The sequence below is a fragment of the Saccostrea echinata genome, unplaced genomic scaffold (assembly GCF_033153115.1).
Source record: "Saccostrea echinata isolate AGI-Se365-2 ecotype Australia unplaced genomic scaffold, CSIRO_AGI_Sech_v1 ptg000016l, whole genome shotgun sequence".
Classification (NCBI taxonomy): domain Eukaryota; kingdom Metazoa; phylum Mollusca; class Bivalvia; order Ostreida; family Ostreidae; genus Saccostrea; species Saccostrea echinata.
Genome location: NW_026889765.1, coordinates 27,418,732 through 27,434,271, shown reverse-complemented (window position 1 = coordinate 27,434,271; position 15,540 = coordinate 27,418,732). Strand labels below are relative to the sequence as shown.

The 15,540-nt window shown below is 33.9% G+C and overlaps 1 protein-coding gene and 1 pseudogene across 1 annotated transcript; one reads left to right on the top strand and one right to left on the bottom strand.

Moving 5' to 3' along the window:
- Positions 1-5,015: 5,015 nt before the first annotated feature.
- On the top strand, positions 5,016-8,266 carry LOC133188271 (putative nuclease HARBI1; annotated as a pseudogene).
- A 932-nt stretch (positions 8,267-9,198) lies between these two features.
- On the bottom strand, positions 9,199-14,361 carry LOC133188270 (nuclear apoptosis-inducing factor 1-like). The gene is made up of 6 exons (XM_061323643.1): positions 14,189-14,361; positions 12,497-12,659; positions 11,691-11,790; positions 11,191-11,271; positions 10,247-10,312; positions 9,199-9,362 (listed from the first exon to the last, which is right to left on the bottom strand). The coding sequence occupies exons 1-6, from the start codon at positions 14,359-14,361 to the stop codon at positions 9,199-9,201; spliced, it is 747 nt and encodes a 248-aa protein (XP_061179627.1).
- Positions 14,362-15,540: the final 1,179 nt, after the last annotated feature.

Genomic DNA, 15,540 nt, shown 5'->3' with positions numbered 1-15,540 from the left:
ACTTAAACATTGGACATAACTTTCGAAATGTGGTGCTAGGGCTTCTTTTAATTTCACAAGTGCATTTCTTATGAAAAGATTTTTCTTTGTGTATTCACATATTTGAACTTTGAACTTGACCTTGTAGTTTTTACTTTTACAAAATTTTACTAAACTTTAAACTTTTTTCCTACTGCATTTTTCGCGGACTGCTCCCCGTACCCCAGTACTAAAAATAGCGCCACGCGACATTTCATAAAAACGGGTGGTAACTTTGAATTCTTTCTGACCACAGTAGCTTGATTCAGATGCTTGTCGATTATTACGTTGGGCATCATTACTGACAGCTTTGTCTTTTTTTGTAAATCTTTTCTTTTATAGTGAACACGTTGGAATTCACCCAAATTATATGTGTACACGAAAATTAACACTCATGATAATGATCATCAGCTGATTGACTCTCAATTGTCACGCTTATTATATTCGCTGATCAACGGCCGTCGTGTTTGTTTAGCACAGTCCGCTTTCTCCCAATAGGGAGGTACATGCCAGTCGTAGTATAAACTCAATTAACTAATCAAGTCATTTAAAAGTAGGTATCAATACTGAATTGCAATAAAAATTGAATCGTTGCGGCCGCTGATTTTGACAATGGCGCCACTCGTTTAACCATGACGCACATAAATTTAACCATTGCGGGCCGCCATGGAAAAACCCCTTGTGGAGAACCTTTTTCCTTTCTTTTACATGAGGAATTTATTTCAGTTTTATTTAGAATTAAACAATCTTGAGAAAGAGCTATTTTTCAAAATAAATAATCACGCTCTTAGTGACACATTTTTCTTTAAAATGCATTGGAACTTAATCTATGTTAGCTACATTTAATTCAACCCCCAGAGACCCTTGTTTTAATGTTACCTATTGTCAATCGCAACTTCTTAGCCTTTTACGACAAGTTCAGAAAAACAACCTCGAATATGTAACGTAGGCGCCCATAACAACCTCTCTTATCATAAACATTTTAAAAAAATGTAGGGACACATTAATGTCTGGCGCTAAACTTCATTACATTAAATGATACCACCTCAAATATAGTTCAGAATGGACAATCAATCCTGTCTATCCAATACTCTATGACTGGAAGCGACTCCATTTTGTATAAAAATTTTACATCCGGTGATGTAAATACATTCGAGGTGTTTTTCCGAGCTTCCCGGAACGACCCGAGAAAATGTGATTGACCTATTATTTCCAGTTTTTTTCCAACCCAACCTTTTTTCCCTTTTTTACATATACTCCCGCAACTGTAGTTCTAATGTACCTCATGGGCTATTAACTGATTATTTTAATTTATTCAAAACATAAAACAACACAAGTGAGAAGGTCATCAGAAAATCGACATTTTATTATGCACAAATCATGATGTATTTCAAAGCTATTTTCTACTACATACCACAAAAGACTGGATGCCCTACAATACTTTTTGACCAAAGAACCATGCAGCTCAATCGGATAACACTGAGTGTTTTAATAATTTCAATTTTATTTATGAATAATTTCTTCACATAAAAACGATAAATATTAACAATAAAAGTTTTCAGAAGACCCAGTTTCAAACAAAAATACTATACCATGTCATGTGATTTAAATTAGTAATAAAACTGTATAATTACGTAGTCAGATAAAGCAAATCCATATATTCCTGGTTATTATTGATACATCTTTTATATGATCTTACGAGCATAATCTCTTTTGGTAAGATGTGCTTTATTTTGACAGAAAAATAATTTTTAACAGGTTGAATTCCAAATTTAGGTGCGAAGAAAAGGACATCAAACAGCAAAACTCGTCCATGAAATCTATAGGGACCTGACACTCTAAATCAGACTTTGTGACATTTTTTTCCATATTGATACATAATTCTTGATAGAGTGAAAAAGTGAAGAGTGTTTCGGTGGCTTTATAATGGGTACTTGATCTAAGGCCCGATTCATCAGGGGTTCAACTTAGCAGTGTATTATTATAATGGTAAATATGATCTAATAATTATATCGCTAAACGAAAACCTGCTCAAAAGCTCAAGATCGAATCTCTTAAAGACAACTTACAATGCATGGTTGCAATATTTACAAGTTTACTAGCTTAAGTTTTAACTCGACTATTTGATTTTATGGTGCAGGAGTCTTTGCCCCCCTCCCCCTTTGGATTTGCAACTGATATATATTTAAAAAAGCCAAATATTGCAGCTTTCAAATATATTAACAATGAACATCATCCGAATAAAATCGCCAAATACGCGTACATGTACCTTTATATTTCATAGGGTAATCTGAAGACATTTATACTAACAACTTCACAATGCTAAAAATTTTGAAATAAAAAATAACTAGAATATCACCAAGAGGAAAATTAACAAAACATCCCTGATACCGTATACAGGATTTCTTTAGCAGTTGTAAAATTTGCCAATTTTAGCTTTCTCAAAGGCATGCCAATAATTTTTGTGGAAATACGTTTGGCGGACACAATGTTCCATGTAGAAGCGAGGACATTTATCTTCCAGTTGAGTTTTTAGCACTTGTATGTTTGTACATTTCAGTTCCGATATATGCAAGACATTGATTAAAACCAGAGGAAAGATATATTGATAACAGACTGACCAAAGTTATCCTTCTTGTGTTCAGTACTTTTAGGTTACAAATTAAGCGATTAAAATTCTAGCGGGTTACTACCAAACCGCTAAAATAAGCAAAAGCAAGGACCCCGCTAAAAAAATCTCGTTAATAGGTATTTTTAAGAATGATTGTAACCTGTGCCGAATACACATAATCAATTTTTAGCTCCCTGAAGACTTACTAAAAATAATACTAGTCAAAAAGATTTAATTGTTTCAATTTTTTTATTATTTTATTATTTAAGTACAAAGTACACAATACAAATAGATCTGCACTCAATTCAAAGTCTTTATATAACTTGTCACAGATCTTCGGCTAATCTGCGATGTCCGATATCAGCCTCTTGAATAAAAATATATGGCCTTCAATTTTACTTCTTATACAGGGATATTTCTTTTAATTTATACAAGTAAAAAATATGTGATCCTTTCGCGAAAAAAATAAAACGCATGTCATGTAAAATTCATAAGTGCTGAACATGTACAGAAAATAAAATTCATAGCAGCATATTAAACAACTGTCACTGTAATAATTGTACATACAAAATCTTACAATTAAAATTTAAAAAAAGCACTTGCTTTTGGATACCCAGCAAACAATAAATCACAAAATTATTAACTTTACCGGAAGATGCATGTGACAGTTAATTCAAAGGTGAAAACGTCCGAAAACTACAAAATGAAAAAAAGAACGTAGTGTAAAACAACGGCATCCTAACAAAGAGATAAGTCTTAAACTTATAATAACCCAACACTTGATCAATTGCTTACATATCACAACTAATAATTACTAAGAGTGTTTTGGAGGTATTATTAGTGTGTAGTATTTTGGTAGTAACCACTGGAGGAGTTAGCAGCCCCCTAAACTTCCAAAGATTAGGTTACATGTGCACTAAGATATAATTATTCATAAATAAAAGGAAAGAATTAAGGAGAAAATATAATTATATTTAAAATGTGCCCATCAAAAGACGTTGAAATAGATAAATTCAAAAAATATCAGCTTTGATACCCTTGGTTATCATCGTGAAGTGGCTTACACTTAATTTCAACCATCATTATTATGAAAGAAATTGTTTTCCCAGTCGGCGACATCCACATTACAAATTTATTATTGACTACTTGATAGCAAAAATTTTTTGGACATATAAAGATACTTAACATGGCTCTTTTTTTTTTAAAGAAAAAATCTCATTAATCTCGGAAATGAAGAAGAATGGTTTTATTTATAGGTAAAAATGGTAATTTTTGATCGCTAAGATCGAATTAAAAATACACTTTATTTTTTCCTGCTAAAATTTCCTGAACATATTTGCAATGGGGGCTTATTATTAGACAACACATTACTCTTATTTCTCTAAAATTGAGGAGTTTCCTGGGGCTTCTCCCCCTGGACAGCACCTAGACATATTAGAGACCTCAAGGCAGCCTCTAGACCCCAGCCTCAGAAAATATTTTTCAACTCCCCGCCCCCATCCAAAATTTCTGGATTCGCCTCCTGGATACGTTGTAAGGCCAATCTTATCAGATGTCCACCTTATGCACTCATCAATCAATCTTTTTATATTTAAATTTCCTTTGGGTTTAATTTTGATCTTAAAATCCGATCACGTATTTTACTGTATGTAATCGTCTTTAGATACATTAGGAACAGTGTTTATATCATTTTCCTTTGGTTTTATGAGAAGACTTTTTCTATTTGCAGATATAGTTTCTTGCATTAGTTGGTTCGGTTTCTTATTGTTTATATCTCTTTTTAGCTCTACTGGTCAGAGACCAGAAAAGCTTATGCGATAATTAGTTGTCCGTCTGTCTGTCTGTAAACAATTTTTCAAAATGCTACTCCTCCTACAGTTTTGGTCCGAATTCAATATAACTTTGCACACAAGTAGACTACACTAAGATACATGATTCTGTGTATCTGTTTTTGATTTCGATGAACGGTGTTGCCATGGTTACTAAAAATAGAAATTTCCCCCGACTTACCCCTCCCCTTTTATGTTGTGACATTAGCGCACGTCACAATATAAAAGGGAGGTTAAATGTCAGAGGAATCGCGGATTAATCAGCGAACTCTTAGCTCACATATAGTGGAATAAATAGGTCTTCAGGCACTTCCATAGAATCATGGCCGAATTAGAAAGCGCATCTGGGGCCCGTTTTACAAAAGGTCGTAAGTCATAGATTTGGTCGTACGACCGACCTTACGACATACGACCGTTTTACAAAGATTTGAGACTTGCGAGTTACGACGAAATTCGGTCGTAAGTCTACGACCACCAAGAGGTTGTCGCAAGTCCTAAGTTTCGTCTCAAAGTTGTTCTGTAAGTCGTTGTTACTATGGTAAATAAAAATATTCATCATGGCTGCCTTTCTTGTTCTTGATGTTATTAACAAAATGCACAAAAAGAGAGGTTTGAGGGTGTTTAGAGACAGAAACAACCCCATGGACTATTTGTCCGATGCCGAGTTAATGGAGCGGTACAGATTGCCGAGGCAATACCTCTATGAAATCACAGATTTAGTGCGGGGTGATGTAGAAAGACCAACAAGAAGAAGTCATGCTGTTCCCGCAGAAATACAAGTACGTACCTTATTTACTGTCTGCATTTTATTGTCCATTCATTCATTACACTACACAGAACGTGCGTCACTTCCTGGTTATTTCGTCATAATTTTGTGTGAATGCCACAAAGGCACGGATCAAACAATTTACAAGTGGCAGGTGCGTGTCAAATTACACTCCGAGACTTTTCTTAATATTTACCACTGGTTACCAGTTTTAATACATTTAAAAAAAAAGGTACACACGGTCACGATTTGATACATTCTGTTGTAAATAATATCCAATAAAATTATAATAAGAACCAACCTGAAAATATTTTTTTTCTTTTATACTTACAGACTTATCTATAAGTATATTAATGTCCTCAATGTCGCCTAAAATTATCTTTTCACTCCATCATCGCAAAATTTTAAACAACTGTAAATATCTATCAAAACAAGAGGCTCATTTTCTACATAGCTCACCTGAGTATGCCTTGTTAGTACATGAATTAAGAAAAGTATCAATTTTTAAACAAGCAAACTGAGGAAAATATTGTATGATTGCTGATCTTCATATAAAAATTTTAAAGAAAAGATCTTATAATTTTATGTCTCTATAATTATTTTAAATACATGTATACTTCACGGAGTGGACAACAGATTTAGCCTAAAACTGCCCTTCACATACATGCGTTTAGGTAAAAGTGTGAGAATTTCATAATAGTGGATTCCATCTTTGCATTGTGGGGTTTGGTCTGCTTCTTTGTGGGGAGTACAGCAAACCAAAAACCCCTCTGACTGTTGAGATGTTTAAAATATCCTAAAAGAAGAAATAATCAAAAATCTTGGAGAAATCATAGTCTTCACAATTCAAAATTAAAATCAAATGAATTTACTATAGGCAGTGTTAAACCAAGATATACAGAGAGAAAGAGAGAGAGAGTTTCCTTACAAGAATTACCCCTGGATGTTGAGCCATTTCTTAGCTCCAAAATGTGCATTAAAATCAGTGTACTGAAATACTATACAAAACTTTCTTTGTTTTCATAAACTTTCATAGGTATTAGTTTTTGTAGATCAAGTAAAATATGTTTCAGAGATGTTTGTAATTTTGAATACTCGTTTAGAAAATACATGAACTCTTTCTTCTTAATGTTTGTTATTCCACTGAACAATCTATTTTGTGCATCACCCAACAATTTACATGTGATCCAAGATTATCATAATACATGTAACTATATATATAACTTTTATCCCATGTTTACCCCTTTATCCCGTGGATATGACTCATTGAATATTTTTTTCATATCCCACAGTTAAGTGCAGTTGTGACGTCACAATGGTATTTGCATTAGCGTGATGAAGTAAAATAAAGTGGAGTTCCTATATAAAACAGTGTAAAACATTGTTTGTGAAGTATTAAACATGGGATAAAAAGAATCTCCCATGATTTGTAGTTGGATATGACTTTTATCTAACTCGTTGTGTGTTTTTATCCCCTCACCAAGGCTCGGGGATAAAAAAACACACAACTCGTTGGATAAAAATCATATCCAACTACAAATCATGGGAGATCCTATATATACACCACATTAATTTTACATTTATACTTTTTACATAGTGACTTCTGCGTTGAATAAAATAAGGTCTTGTCACAGGTAATGTACATGCGAAGTATGATAGCCCTATCTCTTCTCATTCAAAAGTTATGACCAAGGTTAAAGTTTTTATGACTGACAGACTGCTGAATGAGATTTAATGTCCCATCACTTTCGCTAAAATGGGGAAAAAATTAATAATATAGAATTTGTGTTAAGTAATGTCAGTAATGAATGACAAGTTATGGAGGTCAACAATTTGCTATTTTATTGACAGGTTCTAGCTACAATAAGATGCCTCACAAAGGGAATATTCTATTCAGAGTGTGGGGACCTGCATGGAATTTCTAAATCGAGTGTATGTGTTTCCATGGACAGAGTTTTGACGTCCCTCTGCCACCGCATGCAGAATATCTCATTTCCTTCATCTGATGAAGATGTACGAAGAACAAAGACAAATTTTTTTTCAAAGGCCAGATTCCCAAACGTGCTAGGCACAGTAGATGGCACTTAGATCAAAATTCAGGCTCCTACCGAAAATGAACCAAGCTACATCTGTAGGAAAGGATTCCATGCTCTAAATGTCCAGGCTGTTTCTGATGCCTCCCTTAGGTATGATTTCAATAAACTAAATCAAAAGAACAATGACCCATATTATTTTCCATAGTACAAGCTGAAAAACATTTGAAAAAGATTCAAAAAGAAAAAAATGAATTTGAAATTTTATATTATGATTAAACCAATGGGTATTTTCTCCTTCTTACTGGTCCATCTTCTTTAAGATTCACAGATTTGGTTTGCAAGTGGCCTGGTGCTGTTCATGACAGCTTTGTGTTTGAAAATTCAAACTTAAACTACATCTTGGGTCAAGGGTGCAACGGATGGCTTCTAGGTGATTCAGGTATGAATTGGGTAAAATTAAATGCAATATAAATATACTGAGCATTCTACACATGAACTTATCAGTAAATCACTACATACATGTAACTGCATTCTAGGCTATCCCCTGAAGTCTTATTTGATGACACCAATAAATATCCCTAGTAATCAAAAGGAAGTGAACTACAACAGCACTCACTGCAGAACTCGTGTTGTGGTGGAGAGGGCATTTGGTGTGCTCAAGTCAAGATTTCGGTGAGTTGAAGTGAAACGACAATGTTCCTGAAATTCATTTCTCTGATGTCATTAAACATCTTCTTTAATACTGTAAAGAAATAATGCTTATATTAAATCCTTTATTTCTTTCAGATGCTTACATCCAACTGGAGGTGTATTACCTTTTTCCACTCAAAAGGCTATAAAGACTGTTGTAGCATGCTTTAAGCTGCACAACAAGTGCATCAAGGACAGACTGCCAATGCCAGAGGTGGACTTTGATATTCGGGCCCAAGGTGAGGAGGAGATCAACAATATCCAAGCAAACGGTGCTGCTCAACAGATCAGAAAGAGGCTGGTTCAATGCTTTTAACATAGTAAGTTTAATGAACTTGCAAGTCAAGGTTTATAAAGGTTTCAAATATAATTGTAATCATGCCATTTTATTTTGTCTGTTAAACATATCAGGCCCATTTTACAAAAAAACTACCAACTAGAGGCCCATGGGCCACATCGCTCACCTGAGTAACTTTGGCCATGCTCTTTTTTACCAGATTTCTCCCTCTTGTAATACCTTTTGTGGCCCCGCCCTTCCCCCGGGGGTCATGATTTGAACAATTTAAAATCTACACTACCCCGGGATGCTTCCACATAAGTTTCAGCTTTTTTGGTCCAGTGGTTCTTGAGAAGAAGATTTTTTAATGACCCCACCCTATTTTTGTCTTTTGTTGATTATCTCCCCTTGTAAGGGGACTTCGCCCTTTATTTTAACAATTTAAACACCCCTTTGCCCAAGGATACTTTGTACCAAGTTTGGTTAAAATTGGACCAGTGGTTCTTGAGAAGAAGTTGAAAATGTGAAAAGTTTATAGACGGACAGATGGACGGACAGACGGACGACGGACAACGGGTGATCAGAAAAGCTCACTTGAGCTTTCAGCTCAGGTGAGCTAAAAACTTTAGTTCATTGTAAAAATTTGCAAAATTAATGATTCTGTTTAAAATTGCTGACGTAAAATTATCTTACTACATTCCCTTTAAAAAGATTAAAACCATATTCAATACAATGTAAATTAGGAAGTTATACACAGAAATAAATTTTGGTCTTAGTCGCAAGTTCTTTTGTAAAACAGGCCCATGATAACTATTGAAAGAAATGTAAAAATAATTATAGGATATGATAATAAATAAACAAATTTTCACAAAGGATTTATGCCCATTTCATTTAATTAAATGTCTTAAACAACAAGACCTTTGATAGTAGGTGACACTGAACAAGATACTGGTTCCAGCTCAACTAAGGGATCAAGAGTTTGAAAAGAATATGAGCAGCAACAGTTTTTTTCTTTTTAATTCAAAACAAATCTCCTTCAGCACATCTAACTTCTTCTTTTCTATCTCAAGTAGCTCTTTCTTCAGCTCCAGTTTCTCTTTCTGAATCTTAAGCAAATTATCTGCCTTGGGGTTATCTAAGAAATAAAATTACAAATGTTCCCATTTAATTTGTATAATAGTTTAATTCTTTAATCTATATTACATTATACATCTGGAGCATTTCAATTTCTGTTGTATAATTCCAAACTTTTGTGAAGAAAAGTTATTCAATTTCAAACTTAAAAATGAACAGTTACATTTTAAATTCCCAAATAATTAATTGATCTACTTATGGATTGACGGAACAAGAGGCCAAAGGGCCTTGACTCGCTCTTCAGATAAATTATACAACCTTCTATTTGAACTTCTAAGTATCCTATATATTTAGATAAAGCCGTAAATTTCCAAAAGTAGATCATCATGACCTATATTTTGGTTAAAAGACTCTGAGAACACAAGATGAATCAACTGACAAAGTGTGATGATTCAAAGCCACTTATCATCTTAAATATTCAGATATAGCCATGAGATTTCAAGAGTAGGTCACAGTGACCTACTTTTTGGAAAACATACTCTGAGACCCCAAAATGCCTCTACTGACAAAGTTCGGTGATTTCAAGTCTTTTATTATTTGAACAATTTTTAATCTACAACATATCCTCATCCTTTTGTGTAAGTTTGGTGATAATCTGCCCAGCAGTTCTTGAGAAGAAGATTTTTAGCAAACCAGTACTTTGTTTTTATTTTTCTAATTATCTCCCCTTGATTAAAGGTCATATCCCTAGTTTTGGTATAACGAGAGCCCTTGGGCTAAGGATTCTCTGTGACAAATTTGATAGAAATTGGCCAAAGGGTTCTTGAGATATGGTTCAAAATCTAAAAGGTTTACACACACCACACAAAATGGCCATAGCATTAGCTTTTTCAGCCTTTGGCTCAGAAGAGCTAAAAATGTGTCACCTGATGTATATGTATGTACCTGCTGTCTCCATAGTGATCTTCCTTTTTCTTGACTTTGTGGAGCAGTCAGGAGGCATACTAGTATCTTTAAGAAATAAATGGTTTAAATTTATAATTTTTGTACTGATTGAATATTTCACATATCAATATGATAAATATTATTCTGTTTTTTTCAGGACTACACCATTTTACAAGGTCATTTTGATACCTATTCCAGGGACTAGTTTCATTTGCAGATGGACAGATATGCTCTTCTTCAATCAATAAACCATCAAAGAAATATTTTTAAACTTTTATATATATTGTTTGTTTTTCATGTTTGTTACCTATTGAATATCACAGTGCTGTTTTGATCACAGCCTGAGCAGTTGGTTAAATTACATGTGAATAGTTATGATACACACACAGAATGGAATAATATACAGTTATGGAATGGGTACTCGGGAAAAAGCAAATTTATGGTTCCCCAAGGGAGGAAACTATTTCTCGAGGCGGCGAAGCCGCCGAAGGAAATAGTTTCCTGCCGAGGTGAACCATAAATTTGCTATTTCCCGAGTACCCATTCCATAACTGTTTTATCATACCGAAACAATCATGGGAGATTTATTAAACTAGAGACTCAAACATTTTTAAAACAACAAAGAGGCATTTAAATAATCACAAATACATGACATCGCATGTCGAAAAGTTTTGACGTCATAGTTACATTGCTAACAACATTATGTCACAGACTCGAGATTCCTTGAACGCTCTGCCCACTGTTCATTTTAATTGGTTAAAATAATTAATAAATATTCATGAGGGAGTAGTCCCAGGGAGTAGCTCCGATTTTTCAGGGAGTAGTCCTCAGATGAGGGAAATTGTATCTTCTCAGGGAAATAGACAGTTTTATGGTATTAATTTTATACAGAATAATAACAATAGAGGTATAATAACAGTATCTAAAATCTTTAGTTGGCTTACCTCCAGCAAATGAGGGAGGAATAGTCTCTGGAACTAGTTCCTTGGTTTTGGAGGCATGTGCAGATATGTAGTTGGAGACATCTACAAACATTTTAGACATCATATCAAGCTTATCAACTCTTAATCATTGATGTGACAAATCCATTTATAATTTGTACAATGTAAAGGAGCTAGTTTGAAATGCTTTGGGAAAAGTTCCAGTATAAACCCAAAGCATTATCAGAATTTGAACAAATAATTTTTTATTATTAAGTTAAGGTTCATAGATACTCTGATAAGAGAGATAACTCTTAATGACATAAAGGTATATTATTCCTTTATAAATTTTCAAATTAAAATGTGTTTTAAAATGTAAAATGGGGGCCCTCAGATATAGCAAGTTAACAATTGAATATGGCAGACAAGTTCCTTTTACAAATGGTGTTCAGCTTTAAGTAATGTGTATTAATGCATTTGTTTGTTCAATTCATTTTAAAGAAAATCATGAAACCACAGTTTACCATGAGATGTGGCTCTAGGAAATTCATTATTTCCACATTCACTAGTGTCAAAACCACCTTCTATCCCAACCACCATGCTATCATCCAGGACAGAAATTATCTACAAAAAGGCTAATGAGCAGTGACAGGTTTCATGTACACCTTTGTTAATTCAAACAATACTTACATGTTATATCTAGAACAGAAAGAATATGTAAAAATTGTACACTAAATTCAAATCAAAAATATAAAGCAGTTTCTAATTTAATGTAGCAAATTCACTAAAGAGAGGAACTTTTTGATTTATTATCTGAATTTCATCTAAAGTTAAACAGTTTACTAATTTGATTGGCAAAAATTATTTTAGGAATGACTCTAATTCTTGGCCAAATTATTCAAGTATAACCTGGTTTGGGTCAGTTTACGCTTTTTAATCCGCAAAGCGGATTATAAAACAGCGTAAACTGACCCAAACCAGGTTATACTTGAATAATTTGGCCAAGAATTAGAGTCATTCCTTATAATTTAATTTTAAAATCATTAATTAACTATGGGTGTAAAATTTTGTTGCTTTTTATTAGTTCAAATTTGCGGCTCAATAATACAACCGTAGTAACGGAAGTACCGGAAGTGAGGGGAAATAAAAACTGATACATAGGCCTAGCAGCCTTGTTGTTTGTTTACATGTGGTAAGATAGAATTATTGTTTGGTACATCTATTAAATCTGGAATTTTCCATGAACCCGAGAACTGGAAATGAGAGGATTGTATGGATACAGATGATTCAGCTGGTTGTCAGGGGGGTATGTCCCCATTACAATTTATACCTTATCTTCCCATGGTTTTAAGTCTGCTGGTGGTGGACCTCCCCCAGTTTTCTTCTGGTCTCTTCTCCTCTCTGCCTCTCTTTTTCTGGTTTTGCTTTGAATGTCTATCCACTTCTTTTTAATGCTTTTCACATCTCGCTGCGTAAAGCTGCAGGCATTTACACTGAAAGAGAGTAACAAAGAGCACGCTTTAAATATGATCAATGATACCACGCTAAACACTTGCCTCTATCAGCCAGGTCCAGTACAATCAGTACATTTACCTACGTAGCTAAAATTACCTACCATAGCTTTATTTACTTACCTCGGGTAGCTTTATTTAGCTATTTCAAGGCAACTTTTCCCAATTTTGCTTTTTATTTTTAAAGACAAAAAGTCGCAAGTAACTGTCTACTAATATTTATTCTAGGTATTATTTAAAAAGCAATCTAAAGCAGGGATAGTTTTAACATTGCTGCGTTTGAACACTTTTAAGGAAGATAATGTATTTCCATTGTTTGAGTAACTGCACAACCTTGTGTGCGATGAGGCGTGGATAAGTATGATTACTTCACATTGTGTTAATGTTAACCAAAACTGGTTTTCTTTATGTCACTCAAGAAGTAACTGTTAGATCACAAATTAACTGTTGTATATAGCCCCAAAACTTTTAGAACTTTGATTGCAATTGCGCAGAAAAAGACACATCTCCAAGAGTGATTTTTCATGAATTGTTTTCAAATGAGTTCAAAGTTGAAAATTTAAATATCACTGCATCTAAGTGCAATTTTCTGCACTTTCTGGGAAAAATGCTAATTTTAAGAAATAAGTTTGAATTAGTAGCTAAATAAAGCTACTTCAGGTAGGTAAATAAAGCTATGTAGGTAATTCAAGCTACGTAGCTAAATCTAGTGATTGTACCAGACCTGTCAGGTGTCTATTTGCATGATTCGATAATTCATCCAGCGATCCAAAAAAGATCTAAATCTTCGGGGGCATCATAAATCGCTATATCATAGATGCAAAAAATTGCACGCATTTCAGACCAATTTCAGTTTTACAAGACTTCTATAAATATATCGTATTCTTATCTTCAAAAGCGCGACCCGATCCCAATTTGATGCAAACCACCATTTTGTGTGAAGGGAGATTCCCCGATTCTATTGGTCGATATATTTATCGTAATATTATAAATTCCAAAATAATGCCGACGGCTATACAGCCGAAAACCAAAAAGTATCTTTTAAAAAAATCATTATTGAAACACTTACAGAGTGAATTTTATTTACTGTCATGTTTAATATCTCGAGGAAATATTCATAGGTCAGTATGATGTTATTTAATGCAAATATGTATATCTTTTCTTAAGCCCCCCCCCCCTCCCCAAATTAAAATATTCAAGAATATTTTTTAAAAATGATATAAATAAAATATTTCAAATCATAACAAATTTCAATATGTCTATTCGTACAATTATCAAGTTCAATTTTGGTAAAGACTACCATGACATTACACTTATAACATATAACGTTAAAAAGAAGGATTTATTTTTAATATATATATATATATATATATAAATAATTACATGGGGAGGGGGGCAATTTTTTTTCTTTTAATTTCTGATAGAACAATACAAAGTTCTTTTGATCTATTTGGGCATGAGATCAACTATAGTATCTCTTTAACATCAATTCCAAATAATATAACATATACCTCTCCAACACTTCATCCCAGGCTTTAGCCTTTTTGTCTGTCGTCAGAAATGGGGAAAATTTTCCTTTTATTATATCAATGCGATCTGCCACGCAATCAACAAGGGCAGAGATCTCTTCTTGTCGCCAATTTTCTTTTCTAGCCATTTGGGAAATAAATCGTCTGCGCGTCATCGCGTCTTGGTTCGCGCGGTATCCAAGGTATTTTCATACCTTTACACGCTAGAGAGTTCCGTTATGACTTGCGAGGAAAGTTACGATTTAGGAGTTACGACATGCGATTACGACACGTTTCGTAAAACGGTCCTACGATATGTCGTACGATCGGAAAATTTAAGACTTAGGACTTACGATTTACGACTTTTTGTAAAACGAGCCCCTGGAGCTCTCTCTCTCTCTCTCTCTCTCTCTCTCTCTCTCTCTCTCTCTCTTGTTCTTCCTCCTTTATGCGACACCACATCCTTCAACGAAGATCACAAGTGACGTCACACATAACACAAAAAGATAAATATAGCGGATTTAATGATACTATCAGTATCTTGTATATAGAGAATAATACATACCCTTATTCATATCACATCCTGTATCAGCCCGAGACATCAATATCAGCCATAGGGTCTAAGTTGTTCGTCGGCTGGTACAAGATGTTATAAGGAAAAAGATATTTTTGTGTTTATTACAAACTTAGTTATAAAATTCAGCACACATCTACTTCAGCAAATACAATTAAATAAATAATCATTGACTAGCTTTAGTATACCAAATAATATTAATTTAAAATTAAGAAAAATCTGACCCCCAAAAGTAGTTGTATTTTTACAATTACTATTTTATCTTCAAAGGGTTTGATATAAGTCTTTATCATATACATGTACTTAGTAGTAAATACATCGATTCTGCACTGTGCGATACGGGTGACGTCACAATACCCCATATCAAGGACCGGTCCGAAAATCCATATCACGTATCGGACCGGCGGGCAAAAATCCATATAAAACCGGAAGTAACGTTTGTTTAAAGTTTTAAAAGTTAATTAACTTAAATATACATTTAAAATTATTCTTTACTAACGTCTGTGGACTTAATTTGTTTTCAAAGACCTAAAATTTGCTTTATTAGATTTTAAAGAAAAAGGTCATAAACATGCACGAAACATTCTTCAATGATTTTATGTGAACTCGCATATTAAGTATTTTAAATATATGATAAATAGAATAATTCTTACTGAAATCCATCATATGTCATATCAGCCCTCTGGCCCCATATCAGCCCTCGGGCCTTCGGTCCTCGGGCTGATATGACCTATGATATGGATTTTAGTATGTAATATTCTCTATGTATCAGTCCTGTAAA